Below are 17529 nucleotides of genomic sequence, written 5' to 3'. Positions count from 1 at the left end.
CGGTAATGACAGTGTTCATTTGCTTTTAGCAGCTGAAGCCTGGTTTAAGAGTCAAACGTGTGCACATACACTCACAGGATGCGCACACAGACAGATACACTCATGGCAGTGTGTTAGGCATAGTGATGCACCGTTGTGAATTGCAGTCCTAATACCGCTACCTGGGCTTTGGGTATCGGCAGACACCGAGTACCGATCTCATACCAGGGTTTAATTAACAAGTTGTATGCCTCACTGTGTGGAAGTGACCGGGATCCTTTTATGTATAACGCAACCTCAGGCTTGAATTAGAAATTACTTTTCTAACTTCGTAAAACAAAATATAACAAATAAATACATAGAAATAATTTTACTGAATTCTTATTTACTAAAATAATGGTATCTGATACCAGATCGGCCCATTGTCAACGGCACCCGATCGGACTGATACGTACGTCCTGTCCTCTCTGACCTTTTGGCCCATAGCATGGCACTACTTTGCTACCGTGTGTGTGTGTGCGTGTGTGTGTGCATGTGTGTGTGCGTGTGTGTAAAACTGCACACCCATCCACTGTTTTCCCTCTCTTCATATCTACAGAATATATTGATCTCATACATAGACTCACACAAACACACTCACTGGCATCTCTTCTTTCCTCCTCCTTTCTTTCCATACATCCGTCTCCTGTCTGTTGCTTAAAAGGAGAGATGAAGCGAAGGGAGCGGCAGAATCCTTCCATTGCCGCTGCCGCCGTCTGTGGCAGGTGGAGGTTGTTCACCTGCTGGGCGTGTGTGGAGATGTCATAAAGAGTCATAGGAAAAGCAGCTGGTTGAACAATTCGGTGAACGCTTAGTCGATGTTGATGTATCATCTGAGGGGCTCCTCGGAGAAACGCCGCACGGTACTGTCATACATTTCCTGTGGAGCTTTGGGCTGCGGTGGATTAAAAACAAGGGTGGTGTGAGGTAAAAGTATAGTGCTTGAGTCCTTCCTTTTTTATCCCCTGTGAAATATTGCTGCTTGATCCAATCACAGTCGAAACACACGCGTCTCGTGTGCCTACAGATGCACCGATGTCTCACAGATTTGATCCCATACACACGCAGCGACACATGATCATACACACATGCAGGAATATGATGCACTCACAGTCACAGTGTCCAATGAGACGCTTGTCCATGAAATGCATGTGCAAGAATGCACCCTCTTTTCTTCAGCTGTCAATCACTGCTCCACGCCCTTCTCTTCCTTTCCTTTGCCTCCTCTTTCTCTCCTGATCTCTGTGTTAGCACTCAATTAATGATTCATGTTTTAATTCGGCTCTGTCAAGGTCCAAGAGCTGCATCAATCACGTCCTTGCCTCCTATTTGGCGTTTCCAGCTTATATACTACATCCACTCAGCCCCATCACAAAAAAAATAACTTTTGTTATTGTAAGTGACTCAGATACTGCAAATACGGTCTCAAAGAGCTGTTTTTTTTGCAGTACAGATACCTAAGTTCCTACTACACCAACCATTTACTTCTCTGTTTCTATGTCACCTACTTTTGTTGTTGCAGACAGTATTTACTAGTGAAACGCTGTGACTAACAGTTAATCTGTTGATCATTTTTTCAAGTGATCAATTCATTGTTTAGTTCTCAAAATGTCAAAAAAAACTGTCATCACAAATTACCAGAGCTCGCAGACGATGTCTTAAGATTGGTTGTTTTGTCTGACCAACAGTCTCGAAGCTCAAATTATTCAATTTAAAGTGACAAAACACAAAGAAAAAGCTGCATATCCTCATTTATGAAGCTGGAACCAGTGAATATTTCGCATTTTTTCTTGATAAATGACTTCAACAATTAATCAATTACTAGAATCATTTTTTGTTTCATTTTGACTAATCGTTTCAACACAATCTACACTTCTTTTCAATATTCCTCCATTTTCACTTTAGTATCTGTTCTTTACTTATGCAGTGTAAAGTTGGTAAAAGGTGAGGTTGACATGAATAATTCCTTACTACTGCTGCAATTTTATAAATGTCACAGAATTTAGCTTGCTTTTTTATCCTTTCATCTCTCTTCACTCAGTTTTTTTGATTTCATTTCCCAGGGCTGCACTACTCAGGGTGTGAGCACACTCAAAGTTTCCCTCATTCAAAATGCATTGTGGTCTTGACAGGTGCTTGGCTGAAGTGGGTTTTTAGAGGTTATTTTTTCATTCACTTTCCTCATTTCTGCACATTCTTCTCACCCATTTGGACTGTCTGGCGTTCTGTGCAGTGGGGGGTGATGAAAGGTGATAATGCAAGTTGGTTGGAAGATATTGACTTGTTTTCTCCTGTCTCGCTTCCTGTACTCTCCCATGCTGCTGTTTTAATGTGCTTTCTTTCTCTCCCCCTTTTATATCTTTTTTTTCTTTACAACATCTCTCTTGCTTTCATTTTTGATCCAGTTCTCTCTTACTCTCTATTTCTTTGCCTGCACTTCTCTCTCCTTTCATCTCCATATTCTCCTTGATATACCCCCACACTCCACCCACACCCACTATTTGTCTCTTTTGTTCCTTCTCAGATCCCGGTGCAGTGGTGGAGACTCACAGTGCAGTACCATATGCAGTGATAGGTGGCGTTCTGGCACTGCTGGTTTTCACCGTCATCTGTGTCCTCATCGTCACCATCTGGTGCTCTGTTCGACAGAAAGGTAACGCACACAAAAGTTTCTTTCACAAGCAAGCGGACATGTCTGGCAATCATAGTATTTTTATCACATCTTTCACAGGTGCGTTTTTCTCATTTGCGCCACTCTCTGGCATAACAAGCTGTGAAAAAAAAATCATTGCAGGCCCGTTACACCCAGAATCCTTGAAAATAATCTCTTAAACTGAGGTGTAAAATTGTCAGTGCAAAGCAGACAGGATGGGATGCTCCTCTCTCCAGGCGGGCGCTGTCCGTGATGGACGACCTTGGCCAGAATAGCAGAAGAGTCAGGGTGGGGTGGGAAATGTAGGTGTGGTCCCCGTGTTTTATGACTATATCTTAGTGTATCAAGGCCCATCTATTAAAAGCAGCCTCCCTGCGTTCCCTATCTTTTTAAGTGCCCCCGTTTTGGCAGCCTTCAACTGTGCGCCCCAGCTGCCAAGAAATCATCCAGGGGCAGTGTAGCAACCAGCTATTACTTACCCTATAGCCAGACAAGCCGCCAGTCAGCATTCAGTATGGCCTGACTGCCAATCAGCACATAGACAGGACCATTACAACCAAGCCATGTTGAAACGGAGCCATTAAGGCTTTGTTTTCGGCCCGCCGTGACTGGCAGCATGCCAGTCAACTTCGGTAAGGAGAATTAGAGTGTCACTCACTCCTGGAGTAAGGGGACACTCAAGCAGGAAGATAACTTGAGCAGTTCTTGCGCTCTCTGTAACCTGTACTGCACCGAGTCATTAATCATACAGACCTGAGGGATGTTAAAATGTGTTTGATGATGGGTTTTGTGAGTGACGCAAACGTGCCATGGTTCTCTTGCACCTAACCTTCCCTCCGTCCTTTTTTCTGCCAATCTCTCCTCCTTCCCTCTCTTCTGTTCTCTATTATCTTCTCCACCTGCCCCTCCTCTTCTGCCTCTTCTATTCACACATCCATCTCCTACCTTTAATTTCTGCTGGTATAGGCTCCTACCGTACACGAGAGCCTATTCTTGCTTGGTATTGACCTAACAATCAGTTAACTAATGAATTAATCAGTCACAGGTATGGAACTCAATAATATTGGCGCTGGTTGGTTTGATAATGCTGCATGGCGCTACAGTGTTCATGACGCTTTTCCACCTAACCTTCCCCCTCCAATCTCCCTCTTGGTCTCTCTCTCTCTCTCTCTCTCTCTCTCTCTCTCTCTCTCTCTCTCTCTCTCTCTGTCTCTTTTCATTCAGGTTCCTATCTTACCCATGAGGCCAGTGGGTTGGATGAACATGGTGAGGTGCAGGAGGCTTTCCTCAATGGGAACGACGCCAGCCAGGGCAAGAAGGAGTACCTACTGTAGCCCCTCCCTATCCCCTCCTCTTCTGACCTCATCCCCCCATCCCTCCCTCTCCCTGTCTCTCACCTTATATACAGTATACACACACAACACACTTCTATACAAAGCGCCATAACAGGCGGCCTTCTGAAAACGACTGTATACAGATACTGCACATAGCCGATCCATCCCGCTCCATCCCACTTCATGTCCTCCATGCACACACACACTCACACACACACACACACCAGTGACAGACTGAGAAAAAGAGAGCCTATAGACCCACCAGCTATTAACGACTGTGCCATATACTGTAAGTCGGAGAAACTGGGGAAAATGGAGAGCAAGAGAGTCGGGGAGAGGGTGAATGTAGACAATAACGAAATGATGCCAAATTATTTTTGATCGAGAGGGAAGCGGGGAGCACAACGAAAATCGGCACTCTGCCCGTGCAGCCGCCAAAGTGGAAGGGGAATTAGGGGCAGATGACTGCTATAGTTCCATGCCTTCAGAAAACCATCTATTTTACAAAGCTCAATCTATAACTGATGGAGACAGTGGGAGCAGCTTGTGAGGAGGGGGAGGAGGGGTGAGCAGGAGCTATTGAGAGCTAGAAGATTGAAATTTTGAAAATTGCCAGAGCATTTTTGCTGTAGAGCAACTCATTTATAATTCTCTAACAACACTGGAGTGTCTCAGCCCAGAGTCCCGGGCGGTATCCAGACTTTATGGACAAGCTAACTGTCCTGTTTTGCTATCCCAGCAAGGTGGCCTTCCAATAAGTTGTGATTCCAATGATTTTATATCCTCTCGCTGCAACAGTGAGGAGAATGGTTGTCTTTTCTTTTAATTAACTCTCCATCTCCTCCTTCCTCTCCGTTCACCTGTTACCATCCTCTCCTTTATATCTCTCTTTCTCTCTATCTGTCCCCCTCTATCGCTCCTCCTTTGTTGGCTCCTATTAATGAAAGGATTAGTGTTGGGCTGCGTTCCTGACAAAGAAGAAAGGAATATGACTTGCTAAAGCATTAAAGAAGAGCTTAATTATTTTAGAATGTTATTAAGAGGATAAAAAGGTTTAAAAGTCTTCATAAGAAGGGCAAGGGGAGTGAATGAATGAGGAAATAAAATGGGTGGGTATTTTTTTCTGAATGCTACCACACATGCAGATACATGCACACATCCATACGTACAGTAAACACGTTGACAGAACACGTATACATATCTCTGAACTACTTATTTGTATAAAAAAAGAACAGAAACATAAATTAAATGACTCTTTTAAGAAAAAAAAAAATGTTTACTATTGAAACGCATTATGAAGCGAATATACTAACACAGAATATTAGCCTATAGAGGTGCAAAGCCGAACAAACCACTGTCCAGTGATCTTTAAAGAAAATAAAGAAAAGAATAAAAAAAAATGTCATTTGTCTTTATGAGAAACAAGAGGTCTTATGAATTTTTTATTAATTATTATTATTATTTGAACAATTATGATTGTTGTTAATGTTGTTATTATTATTACTGCCGTTGTTATTATTATACTTGTAAATGTTAAAGAAATGTACACTTCCCATGGTTTGTTTTTGGTTCTACTGTAGAGAAATTGCTGTCTTTTTTCACTCTTACCTTTCCTCTCTCTCCTAGTCTTTCTCTCTCTTCGTCTTCTGTGCCTAGTCGTCTTTTCTCCTGTCTTTCACTCTTGTTTATTTTAGAGTCCATGTGTAATTGTTGATATATAGCTAACTATTCTTTATAGGGGAAAGATACAAAGCACGACAAAATTAAAAAGAATTCAAAAATAACCTCTGGGATCAGACTGGTTTTTGGGTGTGTTTACTGCGTAATTAGCAGGTGGTGTTTTTGAAATCCTGTGAAAAGAGAACAGGAGATGGAGCGTATGATTCGATCAATGGGGAATAGCGGAGTTATATAGCGGGGAAGATAAAGATGAAGGAAATTGAGCCAGTTGTAACTGGCAGCTCATTCAGAATAAATAGAATAAACTAAACAGAAGGTTCTGTGGTGCCGCTAATGAATCATAAGAACAGATAGCAGGGAAGAAAGGGTGAAAAGAGGGTTGAGTCAGATGCATACAGAAAAATATGACTCTGCCATTAACTTCCACACAATCAATACCCGATTCTGTCGGGAAGCACTCAACGTGTCCATCTGTGCACAGGGCTAGATTTGAAAGCCACCGGAGGTCGCCGGGTGATAGATCGATGCGTTTCTCTTCCATCGATGGCAAGGCTCCACGGTCTCCTGTCATAAAGACAGATTGTCAAACGGCAATCAAAGTAATGGACTTGCCAGGCGCTACCAGCATGAGTTGACACTCCGGACAACAAACATTTCACACACATATACACACAAGTAGACACCAGACATATCTTCAGTTTATGATGACGAGATGACGCAAAAGTAGCGGTGGAAGCTGCTGCTATCGGACCAACCGTGGTCGATGAGTCATAAAGCCAGAATATTGTCCGTTTAAATGTCTTCAAAAGAGTATGTCCTTCAAACAGGTTTCACGTGTTGCTTTCCTGTGCGATTCTCAGCACCCTGGTTGTGTTGTTGGCTGCTTTATAGGCTATTGTTATTTGTGCTTCTCCTCACAGGACAAAAAAAAAGTTTCTAGTTCAAACACTTTTTGTGTGTTTTCTACAAAGAAAGATTTCAATCAAATCCTATTTCAAAGGAAGGATTGTAGGGTAGATGCTGACGTCGTCAGTGCTGGTGCATCCTGGGAAATACGGCCATTATCTACAACAATGATACAATTGAGCTGCTAGACCTTGTGATAATCAGACCACCACTGTGAACATAGATGACTATTATCGAATCAATAGACATAAGCAAGAATGACATTGGGATGAGCCAGATAACAGTTGGTCGTATTCCTCCCCAGTTTATGATATACAGGGAATGTGGCATAACCTCGCCAGTAATGACAGCAAGAAGTCTATGAATAACTCACGTGGCTGCTCCCTGATGCTAGTTTCACCATTTAACGTCCTGGAACAGGTTCACGTTAGATAATTCCCGCTTTATGACCCTTTTATGACCCTTTTATGATGGTCATATTTCATTTCTACGAGTTGCAGCAGGACATCCAAAAACAAACTCTTTATAATTCTGCTGGCTACATGGTGGATTAGACACAGTCTTATCCATCTGTAAAATCAACCCTGATGACCTGAGGATGGTGAACGCAGCTTATGTTCACCGGTCTTGGCATTTTGACCCAAGCGAGGCAAGCGGGAGTGTACAGCATGGCAGCAGAGCATGAGGCATTGATTGAGGTGGTTGAGTGTGTCGAGGCCCACAATCAGGAAGCAGAGAGCTTTCAGGCAGAGAGAACAATTGAATGGGCAGACGCCAGGGAAGCTGGGGAAAATCTTTTTATCCAGATTTCTCTGTCAATAATGTATTCCAGTCAGGATTTTTTTTTTGTTGTTTTTTTGTTCGACATACTGTAGCTACTCTGTGTATTCTTTGAGAACATAAAAAGGAGATGGAAAGCAGAAAGTAACATAACGAGTCTGAGAATAAATGGAAAATAGACACAAGATCTGTGGCAAGAGCTGGAAAGTAGTCAACTGACGAAAATTGCGAGCAATAAATCCAAACCCTGCGAGTAAGGGAGAGAAACGAAGAAGAAGAAGAAAGGGAGAGAAGGGGGAAACAAAGAGAAATGTCATGTCAATGTCCCATGCAGAAAGAGATGGATTTCAACAACGCGGTTCAAGATGAACAATCCAATTAGAGTGAGCAAGGCCCTTTTTATTACACGAGTGCATCACGATGTATTTACAAGTTTAATCAAAACAGCCATGGAGATTGTGTCATAACCTGGTTAATGATGTTTTCCCTACAATGCTGCATCCTCTCTGGACCACATTTTTACAGAATGTTTAATTAAACACTGTCACTCATTTATCTACATCACTGGTGGTTGGCTTAGCAGAGACTTAGAACGGGCTTAGAACACGACCCACAGGAAGAGCAGTCAAAGAAAACAGACATCTGTGATCAGGATAGTAGTCATCACCGAGAGACTTCATTTTCTCACTGACATTTGGTGTGGGACCTGATAATTAACTGGCCTTTTCATTTACAAGTTATTCATGGCTTCTGTGCGCAAGGTTGCTGATTAGTTAACAGGCGAACAAGAAACAGGAATATGCTATGCCTATATTTATTCTTCTTTAGTCCACAAGCTGTTTCAAACACTTGCTTTTTCTCAGGCACACAAAACACGGAAGGAACATTGTTTTGAAGATGATGACAAGTGTATGTGGAAAACAACAGCCCGCTTCTTCAATTATGAAGAATTCAGACCTCTGGGAACACTTTGGCTTTAAGTGAGTGTTTGGCTGAAGACCATGGAGCTGCCTGCACTGCCTGCACTGCCTCACACAGAGCCATATGGACAGATTTCCCTCTGGACGCTGCTGGAGGGGGAAGGTGGGCAACAGAAAGGGGAAAGGATGCCCTTTCTTCCCCAACTTGTTTCTTGGGAGGAGTGAAGAGAATCTGGGGCACGAGGCTGTACAGCTGGAAGAGGAACGCGGTAACTGCATGAGCCCAGGCAGGAAGATTGGTGTTGGGGGTAAAAAGCAAGAGGGCATGGATAATGTGGAGCGGCAGGCACAGCAGAACTAAAAGGGAAAGGGACAAAGCCAGGGAACGGACCCGGTAGGAGTCATGTTTAGGGGGGTCTACATGACTAAAAGGAGTCTTCCTGGGCTTGATGCATAGCAGGTCAAGGTAGATGACCAGCAGGCAAAGCAAGGGGAGCATGAACACTGTCATCCCATAAACATAGACGAGGAACTGTGGGCTGAGAATGATGTCAGGGGCACACACTCCCCAGTGGCTGCTGTGAATCTCAGCGTAGGTGAAGTTGGTCATGTCTTCCACGTAAAACTTTGACAGGAAGCCGCCGTATGGAAGGTACTTCCCGATGACCTTGCGGTCATGGTGGTACTTAGGGGGCGGGGAAGGGGTAAGATAGGGTAAAGAGGTCGTCCAGTTGCCATACAGCTCGAGGCCAGCTGTGCCCGGATCAGTCCCGCGACTTCTCCAGGTGTCGAGGATGTCCGAACCGATGAACTGGGCGAAGGAGGACAGAACGGAGCCCACCCAGCAGAGCAGAACCACGCATAGAGCTCGTTGACGGGTCATCACTGAGGAGTACCTGGTATTCAAAAACATGTGGACGTATTAAAGAATGAAATGAGCACGAGCTGTTTCTACAATCCTGCACTGCCTCGGCGCTCACTTCTCAATGACACCAAGATGTCACAATGCCGAAATAGAAATTATTTTCTGACTTCTGTAGGAAATCTGCTTCTGAACGAGGTGTACACTAACTGGTTAAAAAAAATATGTAAAACTGTCTCTCTTCCGCTGAAGGCTGGATTTGTAGGTCACTGTCTGTCAAACATCAAAGAGCCTCAGAGCCTATTGATATTTACTCACCCCTGTTTCTCTCAGAAGGCTAGTATAAGCAGTGTGTGATAAAAAAGCTACCTTATGATCACTGAGCAGCCTATATCGATGTAACAGCATGCCATACAGTGGCAAATCTTGACATGTTTGCTGCTTTTTTTTTATTATATTGATTTTCTTGCTTTATTGTTGAAAGCATGCTTGAAAGTGTTGACTCTTGCCACCCACATATTCCCCCTCGCCCACACATCTAGAAGATACTATTAAAACAGTGTACATCATTGTAATTTACAGTATGTAATGCTTTATTATATTTGAAAGAAATATCGTATGTATTATATATAAGGTATGTAATCGGTACTATCTTAACATTTGACATTTACTATTACATTTTTATTGCACTGATTTGTATCCTTACTCTGCTTAAACTCATTTAACCCTCTTCCAGACTCACCTGTCCGCCAAGTGATGCTGCAGGTGGGCATCCAGCATAAGGACCATTAACAGGAACATGGTAAACTGCCTGACCAGCAGTGGGCAACACACCAAGGTTATGCACATGTACAGACACTGTGGGGTTCGCAGGTTGAGCAACATGTTCACGGGGATCCCGAGTGCACCCCCTACAGCACCCACCCAGCCCAAGCACAGTCGAAGACAGCATGAGACGCTCCCGGGTTGGAGCCTGATCCCCTGGGTTCCCTCCTGGACGTCGGCCACTCTACCACTGCCACTGACAGCTATGCACAACCTCACACTCACCACAATTACAGATACTGATAGGATGCACTGGCTCAGAGAGTACAGCCACATGAATTCCATGTCTGGGGGAGATAAAAAAAAAAAAAGGGAGAGAGAAAGGCAAGGGATACAGTTTAAAATGTCATTACTGATAATGATGTGAAAGAACAAAATAAATGCATCGATGCTTATGCAAATACAGCCTTGTTCACTCCCACTTTAGTTGCCACTCCTGCACTATGTTCCCACCTGGCTCTTCAGCAGACTGCCCCTGCAGCGTTAACTTACATTGTCAAAGGAATGGTCAAACTTAGAGAAGGACAAAGAATAGAGGGAATACAAATGAGAACGGAGTGACAAAGGGTGGGGGAAATTTGAAGTTAAACATAGGGGTGAGGGACGGAATATTAAAAACACACAGCAAGAGAGGCAGAAAGCACAGATGTGGAAGGATAGAAAATGTGATGAAAGTTTATGCTCGTGGCAGAGAGACGGGCAGGGGGAGCGTAGATATTTTGATAGGTATTGGAGAGCTGTAAACGTGCCTGGAGAGTGAAAAGGTCAGGCCAGACCGGACTTGACAGAACTTCTCCACTGAGGATGTGAGCACCATGCAAACACAGAGCAACAAGCACCAAGCTGGGTGGCAACATAGGGTTAACACTCTCTATCTCTCCTCTTTTGCTGGGCTTTGTTTTGCCTCTGTTCTCCCTCCGGCCCACCATGCATCATTCGCACACTCACACTCTCTGAAACCCAAATAGGCCTAGACAGTTATGCGTAAATACTTGAACACTCACACTCAATCACACAAGCGCACACTCTCCCGAGTGTGTAATTTCCAGCAAATTGTTTAAAAAAATGATTGACAGCTAATTTTAGTGCATTTTCAAACAAAATAGTCTTGCCTGAAGTGGAACGGGTGGATATGGAAATAACAGATTTGCCAGAGCAATATGACACCTGTCCATTCTACGTAATTAGTTTGACCTTTACAGAACGTTCGGTGTTAGTCGTCCATTTCCCATAATAATCGTGACTGGCTGAAATAACCTCTTTATACATCTTCATAATCACTTTACACAGTAGTCTCCTGTCTCACCACTTGAAGGGCCTCAGCAAAATTGATTTAGTGAAGTAATTAATGGAGTTTAATCCACCTCGTGTGAGTTTTCAATTCAAATTGGTGGCTGGTCACTCCCAGTGTTATTAATTGGCTCAATTATTCAATCAAGCTCCTTGAAACAACATTCAGGATATAGGGCCAAGCCTTTCAGCATGGTCAGGGCGTTTGAGAGCACTGAAAAGTCAGTGGTGCTTGGATGTTGATGTGGTATCAAAGAAGTAAATTATGGATAAAAAAAAGGTACAGTTACCTGTTGTGAAGCCCAACGATGACACAGATAGTTTATACAAAGCTCTGTAATCTATCCTCTGGATGACTTTGCTGCCTTTTTATTTCCCTCCAGGATCTCTATCCCTCACTCTCTCACTCAGTCTAAACTGTCTGCCCCCACTGACTCAGTATAAACCTGATTCATAAACCTCTGCTTATCCACCTGCCTTCTATCTCTCTCTCCTGTCTCTGCAAACATATCAATTGTGTCAATGTTGGAGCATGCTGCCCTTTCCATCGGAGATGTGCAAAGGGCAACACCAATACTGCCAGCTGGGAAAAATGTAAATAAGGCACATATGCACATATGAGCATGGACAAATACGCAGAAATAAGTTTTATTCTTTGTACCGTTTTTTTTTTTTTTGCTAATTTGCTGAGATTCCTCACATTTCCTCTTAATTGGAGAGAGACAAGGGAAAATAAGAGGTGACGCTTAACTCCGAAGGTAATTTGCTTTTTGATGGAGTGGATTTGAGCTGGAGGTGATAAAGATGAGCAATGACATTACAGTCTTATTTAGGCATCGTTCCATGAAACAAAATAAGCAGACAACAACGGTGTATGAAATATGGCTTGGGTACCTGCAGGGGGAATACTTGCCTTCAATCAAGAATCTACCTTTAGGCTTATACTTTACGTTATCCATGTTATTCCTGTGATCTTAGGTAGATCATTCAATAATACGCTCCAGCAAACAGAGAAATGTATAAAACTCCACTGACAACAAGAGACAAAGCCTGGAGCCACTCTATTGAAAATCAGTAAAGAATTTAATTTTGCATCCTCAAACTGTTCACTTTATTTTTTAAATGCAAATCAGCTTCATTGAACTGCAGGGCTGATAGTTATGGCCTGGAGAATGTGCATATACAGTATCTCCAAAAAATCACCCAAGCATATCATACTACAAATCATTCTCCCACGGTCTGCCAAAAGGGCCAAACTCCAGGCACGGCACACTGAGCCCAATTTAGCCCCACATAAACAAACCCAAAATACAAATCAAATACAGAGAATTGCAAAGTAACCTCTGCCTGCTGCAATTTTAAATACAACATCAGAATGTTTGTTGGTTGATTATGGAAGTGGGGACCTGAGGAGGACAGGAAGGGGGAATACAGATTACCCAAGCAGAACCATGATTCGTAAACACTGTTACATTGAATGTTTCCTCTCCGTGTACCAGTTTAAATACAACCTGCAGATACAGTCTGCAGAGAGGATCATTGGTTCCAGCCTGCCCTCCATCCTGGACTTGTTCACCTCCAGAGTCAGGAAACGAGCTGGAAAGATCTCTGCAGTCCCCTCACACCCTGGACACAAGCTGTTCCAACTCCTCCCCTCTGGTAGGCGCTACAGGGCTCTGTACGCCAAGACCACCAGACACAGGAACAGCTTCTTTCCACTGGCCATCACTCTCATGAACAATAAATAAGTTATACTGCACTATTACCACCACTTATAATTCATGCCATTGTCTATAGGTTTATGTTCACATGTATATATATATATATATATATATACACTTTTTCTCTTGAATATATATTTATACTTCTATTGTATATAGCTAAATGTCTATACCTACATCCGTTCTACTTTTTTGCTGCCCTTTTTTATTGTTTATATATATATTGTCTTGTTTATTGTAAATTTGTGTTTGTACATTGAGAGCGGAGTGGAAACCGGAGACAAATTCCATGTATGCGAAAGCATACATGGCCAATAAAGCTGATTCTGATTCTGATTGTGGCACCAGAATGTGCCTGTCTCAAAATGAACTATTTGCCTCTCATTTAAAAAAAGCATATCTAAAAATCTAGATGTATTCAAGGTAATAAGACAACAAAAGCTATATTTCAGTGAATGTGAAAGATTAACAAATTTGGTCTGTGCTGTGCCTCTCGAAGTTTTGCTCATTCACTATTATCATGCGTTCAGGAAATGTGATGAGCGGCAGCGGTGCGAAAAACAATGCTCAAGTCTCGCGTAATGGCACGAGATTTGCCCGTTTTAACATCACTTGGAAACCCCGTTCCACCCTCTTCCCTTCGCTGTCCACAAGCAAGGTAAAGCGCTAGATTTCTTCCTCTGTTACGTGACACTAAATTGCTTAAAATCTAAAGCATTTCCCCAGAAACGTGGTCATATAGGATATGAGGTACAGATTAACAAATTGGTTGAGCTTTACGCGAGGTTGTTGGACGTTTTTATTTAATTTTACAACGATTTTACTAGAATGAAGCAGTTGCAATGTAGCTCTGTTTGTAATGGCTGCCCCCATGCTACCGCGTTGTGGCCTGCTAGCTAGTGGCTAGCTGGCCCGATTTAGATTTGTATTTCTTGCCGAAATGTGTACATTACCCAAATCTATATCACTACGACGGGTACCCTCACTGTGATCAAAGCTAAGTGGTTAGGAATGGCCAGTATGCACGACTAAATGCTCATCTTGTAACGGGTCCGTGAAAGTTAGCTTGTTAAGTAGCGCTTATTTCCTTGCTACAAGCTACGCGTGTAATCAAGATCTCCAACACGTATATCGGCACATAATTGTTGGTTTGGTGCTTATATTGTTAAATTGGCATTTCGGTTCTAGTAATCACGTTAGTAGTTAAGCAGAGCACACCACACAAACAACTGATGTCGTTAAGCCTCTCGCATGTTCTGTGTAATGTTAGCTTACAACACGTTATTTCATCCGCACAGTGAACAGCATCCCGTAAAGAACAGAGAAGCTGTTACGTTACTTAATGAGTAACCAGCTCGGTCTATTCCAGTGTGTCTGTGCTGTTTTAGCATCACTGAAACGTGTCTCCCATCTTATTCAGATGCCGGGTGTCACGGTGAAAGACGTAAACCAGCAGGAGTTTGTCCGTGCCCTGTCGGCCTTCCTGAAGAAGTGAGTAAATGTTTTCTACACGCTTATTATTGGCATTGGGGCAACATATTGTAAATGTACTTTTCAGTGGACTTGGTTTCCCTCAACATGTAAAGTGGATTAGAATTGAATATTTTGATAAGAACTTGGCTGGATATTGTATCTAAAGCAGCAACACTATATAGTCATTGTATAAACTGAATGTCTCACTGAAAACAAATGTGTGAAGTCAAAAATATAGCCTGCACTAAGAGGCAACTCCACAAAATATCTTGTAACGTGTTGCTATTAGCTCATCTAGGGTGCAGTGCTTGTGTTAACATAGTTGTGAATGAGAAATATCACTTTCACATGTTTATGCTAAAGTATGTGTTTTGATATATTATTGGCTTTATACTTGCAAAGGTTTAATTGCACTTACAGTAACTGTTGATCTTCACCTCACCTGGCTCACTTGACTGTCTCCACTGAGTCCTCTTCTGTTGTGATCGTGCTGTGTATGTTGAGAGCTCCTCCATAGTTGGTCCTTTAGTGGTTTAGTACACGCTGACACTTCCCTCCTTGTCTCCAGGTCAGGAAAGCTGAAGGTGCCTGACTGGGTGGACCTCGTCAAGCTGGGTAAGCACAAGGAGCTGGCCCCCAGTGATGAGAACTGGTTCTACATCAGAGCCGGTAAGTCCAAAGATTTGTTTATTTAATCAATCTGTCCATTTCCTCTCTTTGATACTAGAAATACAACATTTAATTCACATGCTGGTGTTGGAAGCTTCTGTTGCCTCCCTGACTGACTCTGCATTTGATGTGACTAGTGGGATGTTTAGAAGGTCACATGGTAGTGGCTGTCTGAGTGCAGCGTGGGCTAATTTGCTCCAAAAATGTCAGCACAACCCCTGCTGTGATTTGATACCCTATTGAATGGTGACTTTTTGAATGCCTTTCCAATCTCTGGAATGATTGACAGCCTATGTAAAGAACATACCTTGATTTAACAGTTCACATCCCTGGTGATGTCTAGTCATGCACGTAGTTTTGGTGTTTGTTACTTTGTCTGCCATTGAGACATGACGCCTAATGACTACAGATGACGGTACCAGGGCTTATATTCCAAAATATTTTTGCATTCAGCCTTTTTTTAGATGGTGCATGAAAAGCAAAAGATTCTGATGGGAAGGTAATTTATATGCGTGATTAAGACTCTCACTGCTTGGTAATGTACAAGTTCTTCAGAGTTTCTTTATCCTCCAATGCCTTGCTTATGAAATATGAAACTGCACTACTTATTCATTTTCCTGTCCTGATTTCTTACTGAGGACGCAAGTCCATTCCCCCAAAATACTCTCTTTTACCATGTCGAGAGCACACTCGACTCGAAGCAACAGTTACTGACGCTGCATCATAACACCATCACCTCCTCTGCTCCCACAGCATCCACAGTCCGCCATCTGTACCTCCGTGGAGGTGCTGGTGTCGGTTCCATGACCAAGATCTATGGAAGTCGCCAGAGGAACGGCGTGTGCCCTGCCCATTACAGTGTAGGATCCAAGAACGTGGCCCGTAAGGTGCTGCAGTCCCTCGAGCTGCTGAAGATGGTTGAGAAGGATCCCAATGGGTGAGTACCTCATTTCATTGTATCCACTAGATGGGATCTGGCATTAAAAGGTAGACATGTTGATTATTTCTTTGTGGCAATTTAGTGTTCAGACATGATTGTGTTCAGCATGGCCTTGAAGAGGTTTTGTGTTTTTTAATCTGAGCCGTGTATACGTTACCGCGCCACATTCCTTGTATGTGTAACGTACTTGCCAATCAACCTTTTCTGATTAGGGCTGCAACAATCAATTGCATTTAAAACCATTTTGAAAATGGTTGTTAGTTAATTTCATATTTGATAAATTGGGCTACGTTATGAGATTAAGTCTCACAGAAAACAGACTGAAGGTATTTCTGTCTGTTGGTTTTTAATTTAACCTTTAATCAGGTAATTAATTTATTTTTGTTGTTGTAAAAGAGTGTTAAACAAAAGGATAAGGGCTAAGTTTTGTTTTTTTAAATGCAAGAATTAATTTTCTTTTTCTCTGATTAATCAGCGTAATAAACGGATAAATGAATTATCAATCTAGTTGTAAGTCAGTATGTATAATATTAGTTTAGACGTGCATGATGTGGTGGTTTTTTTGGCTTAATGTGGGCATGGAGTAGTTAACGTCCCGCTCTACAAATGCAGTCACTCACGCTGGCAATACTGCGATGTTTCTTTCTGCAGAAGCGTGATGTAAAACAGACCATTAATGCAACGCTGATGACTGACTTATCTAAATTCAAACGCTTGAATTTCTCTCTGCGAGTGCAATAAAGATGTAATCTCGCTGTTGTGGGATTGATTGGCTTGTTTTTTATTTAGTTAAAACGGGAAGAAAATGAGTTTCGATTTAGAATTGCTTTTGTTTCGAGGTTGATGAGTGATTTTGCCAACGTGTGTGGACGGTACATCAATATGTGGCTTTTCCTAACTTTAATACTGTGGTCAATGTGGCATTAAGTAGTTATTGGAGGTGTAAGCATTTTTGTATTGATTTTTGACTAAGTTGTGTATTCTATTATGTTCCCTTATTTTCCTGTTTAATTTCTGCGGATCTCTATTTCTTTCAGTGGTCGCAGACTTACCGCCCAGGGAACCAGAGATCTCGATAGAATTGCTGGTCAGGTGAGAAACTAACCTGTCTTCAATAATTATGTTGAACTTCAAAAAAGTAACGTAATTATGCGAGTACTTTGGATCTGGAAAAAAGTCTGAGCCAAATCATAGGTCATAACTTTTTCTGTTTGCTGCAGTGTGCTGATCAAAGTACATATGAATGAGTAATTAATGCTATTGTAGTAGTGTACCCAAAAACGCATGAACCGCTCGCTTGCTGTTATCTGCATTTCTACATACAGTAGTATGTCTTTAAACTTTCCTGTGGTACACAGGTGATGTTAAAATGCCTGACAAACTGAGCATGACTGAAAATAAAATACAGGTTGACAGAAAACAGTGGGGGGGGGGGGGGGGGGGGGGGGAGAAGGTAGG

The 17529-nt window shown here is 42.4% G+C and overlaps 2 protein-coding genes across 5 annotated transcripts in view; both read left to right on the top strand.

Moving 5' to 3' along the window:
• Positions 1 to 5789, top strand: part of cadm4 (cell adhesion molecule 4) — a 143377-nt gene extending 137588 nt beyond the window's left edge. For 3 of the 4 annotated variants that reach the window (XM_031852529.1, XM_031852528.1, XM_031852531.1), the window contains 2 exons: positions 2543 to 2671; positions 3896 to 5789. In XM_031852529.1, the coding sequence (XP_031708389.1) occupies positions 2543 to 2671; positions 3896 to 4005 (239 nt within the window). In that variant the 3' untranslated portion in view covers positions 4006 to 5789. Of the gene's footprint in view, positions 1 to 2542; positions 2672 to 3637; positions 3717 to 3895 lie in introns of all 4 variants that reach the window. The other variant, XM_031852530.1, reaches the window with a different exon arrangement.
• Positions 5790 to 13626: 7837 nt separating this feature from the next.
• Positions 13627 to 17529, top strand: part of rps19 (ribosomal protein S19) — a 5763-nt gene continuing 1860 nt past the window's right edge. The window contains exons 1-5 of the mRNA XM_031853422.1: positions 13627 to 13647; positions 14410 to 14480; positions 15031 to 15131; positions 15885 to 16068; positions 17109 to 17163. Of these exons, the coding sequence (XP_031709282.1) occupies positions 14410 to 14480; positions 15031 to 15131; positions 15885 to 16068; positions 17109 to 17163 (411 nt within the window). The 5' untranslated portion in view covers positions 13627 to 13647. The remainder of the gene's footprint in view (positions 13648 to 14409; positions 14481 to 15030; positions 15132 to 15884; positions 16069 to 17108; positions 17164 to 17529) is intronic.

This window comes from Anarrhichthys ocellatus, unplaced genomic scaffold (genome assembly GCF_004355925.1).
Source record: "Anarrhichthys ocellatus isolate YVR2014 unplaced genomic scaffold, GSC_Weel_1.0 scaffold13, whole genome shotgun sequence".
Taxonomy (NCBI): domain Eukaryota; kingdom Metazoa; phylum Chordata; class Actinopteri; order Perciformes; family Anarhichadidae; genus Anarrhichthys; species Anarrhichthys ocellatus.
This window is presented reverse-complemented; position numbering and strand designations above follow the sequence as displayed.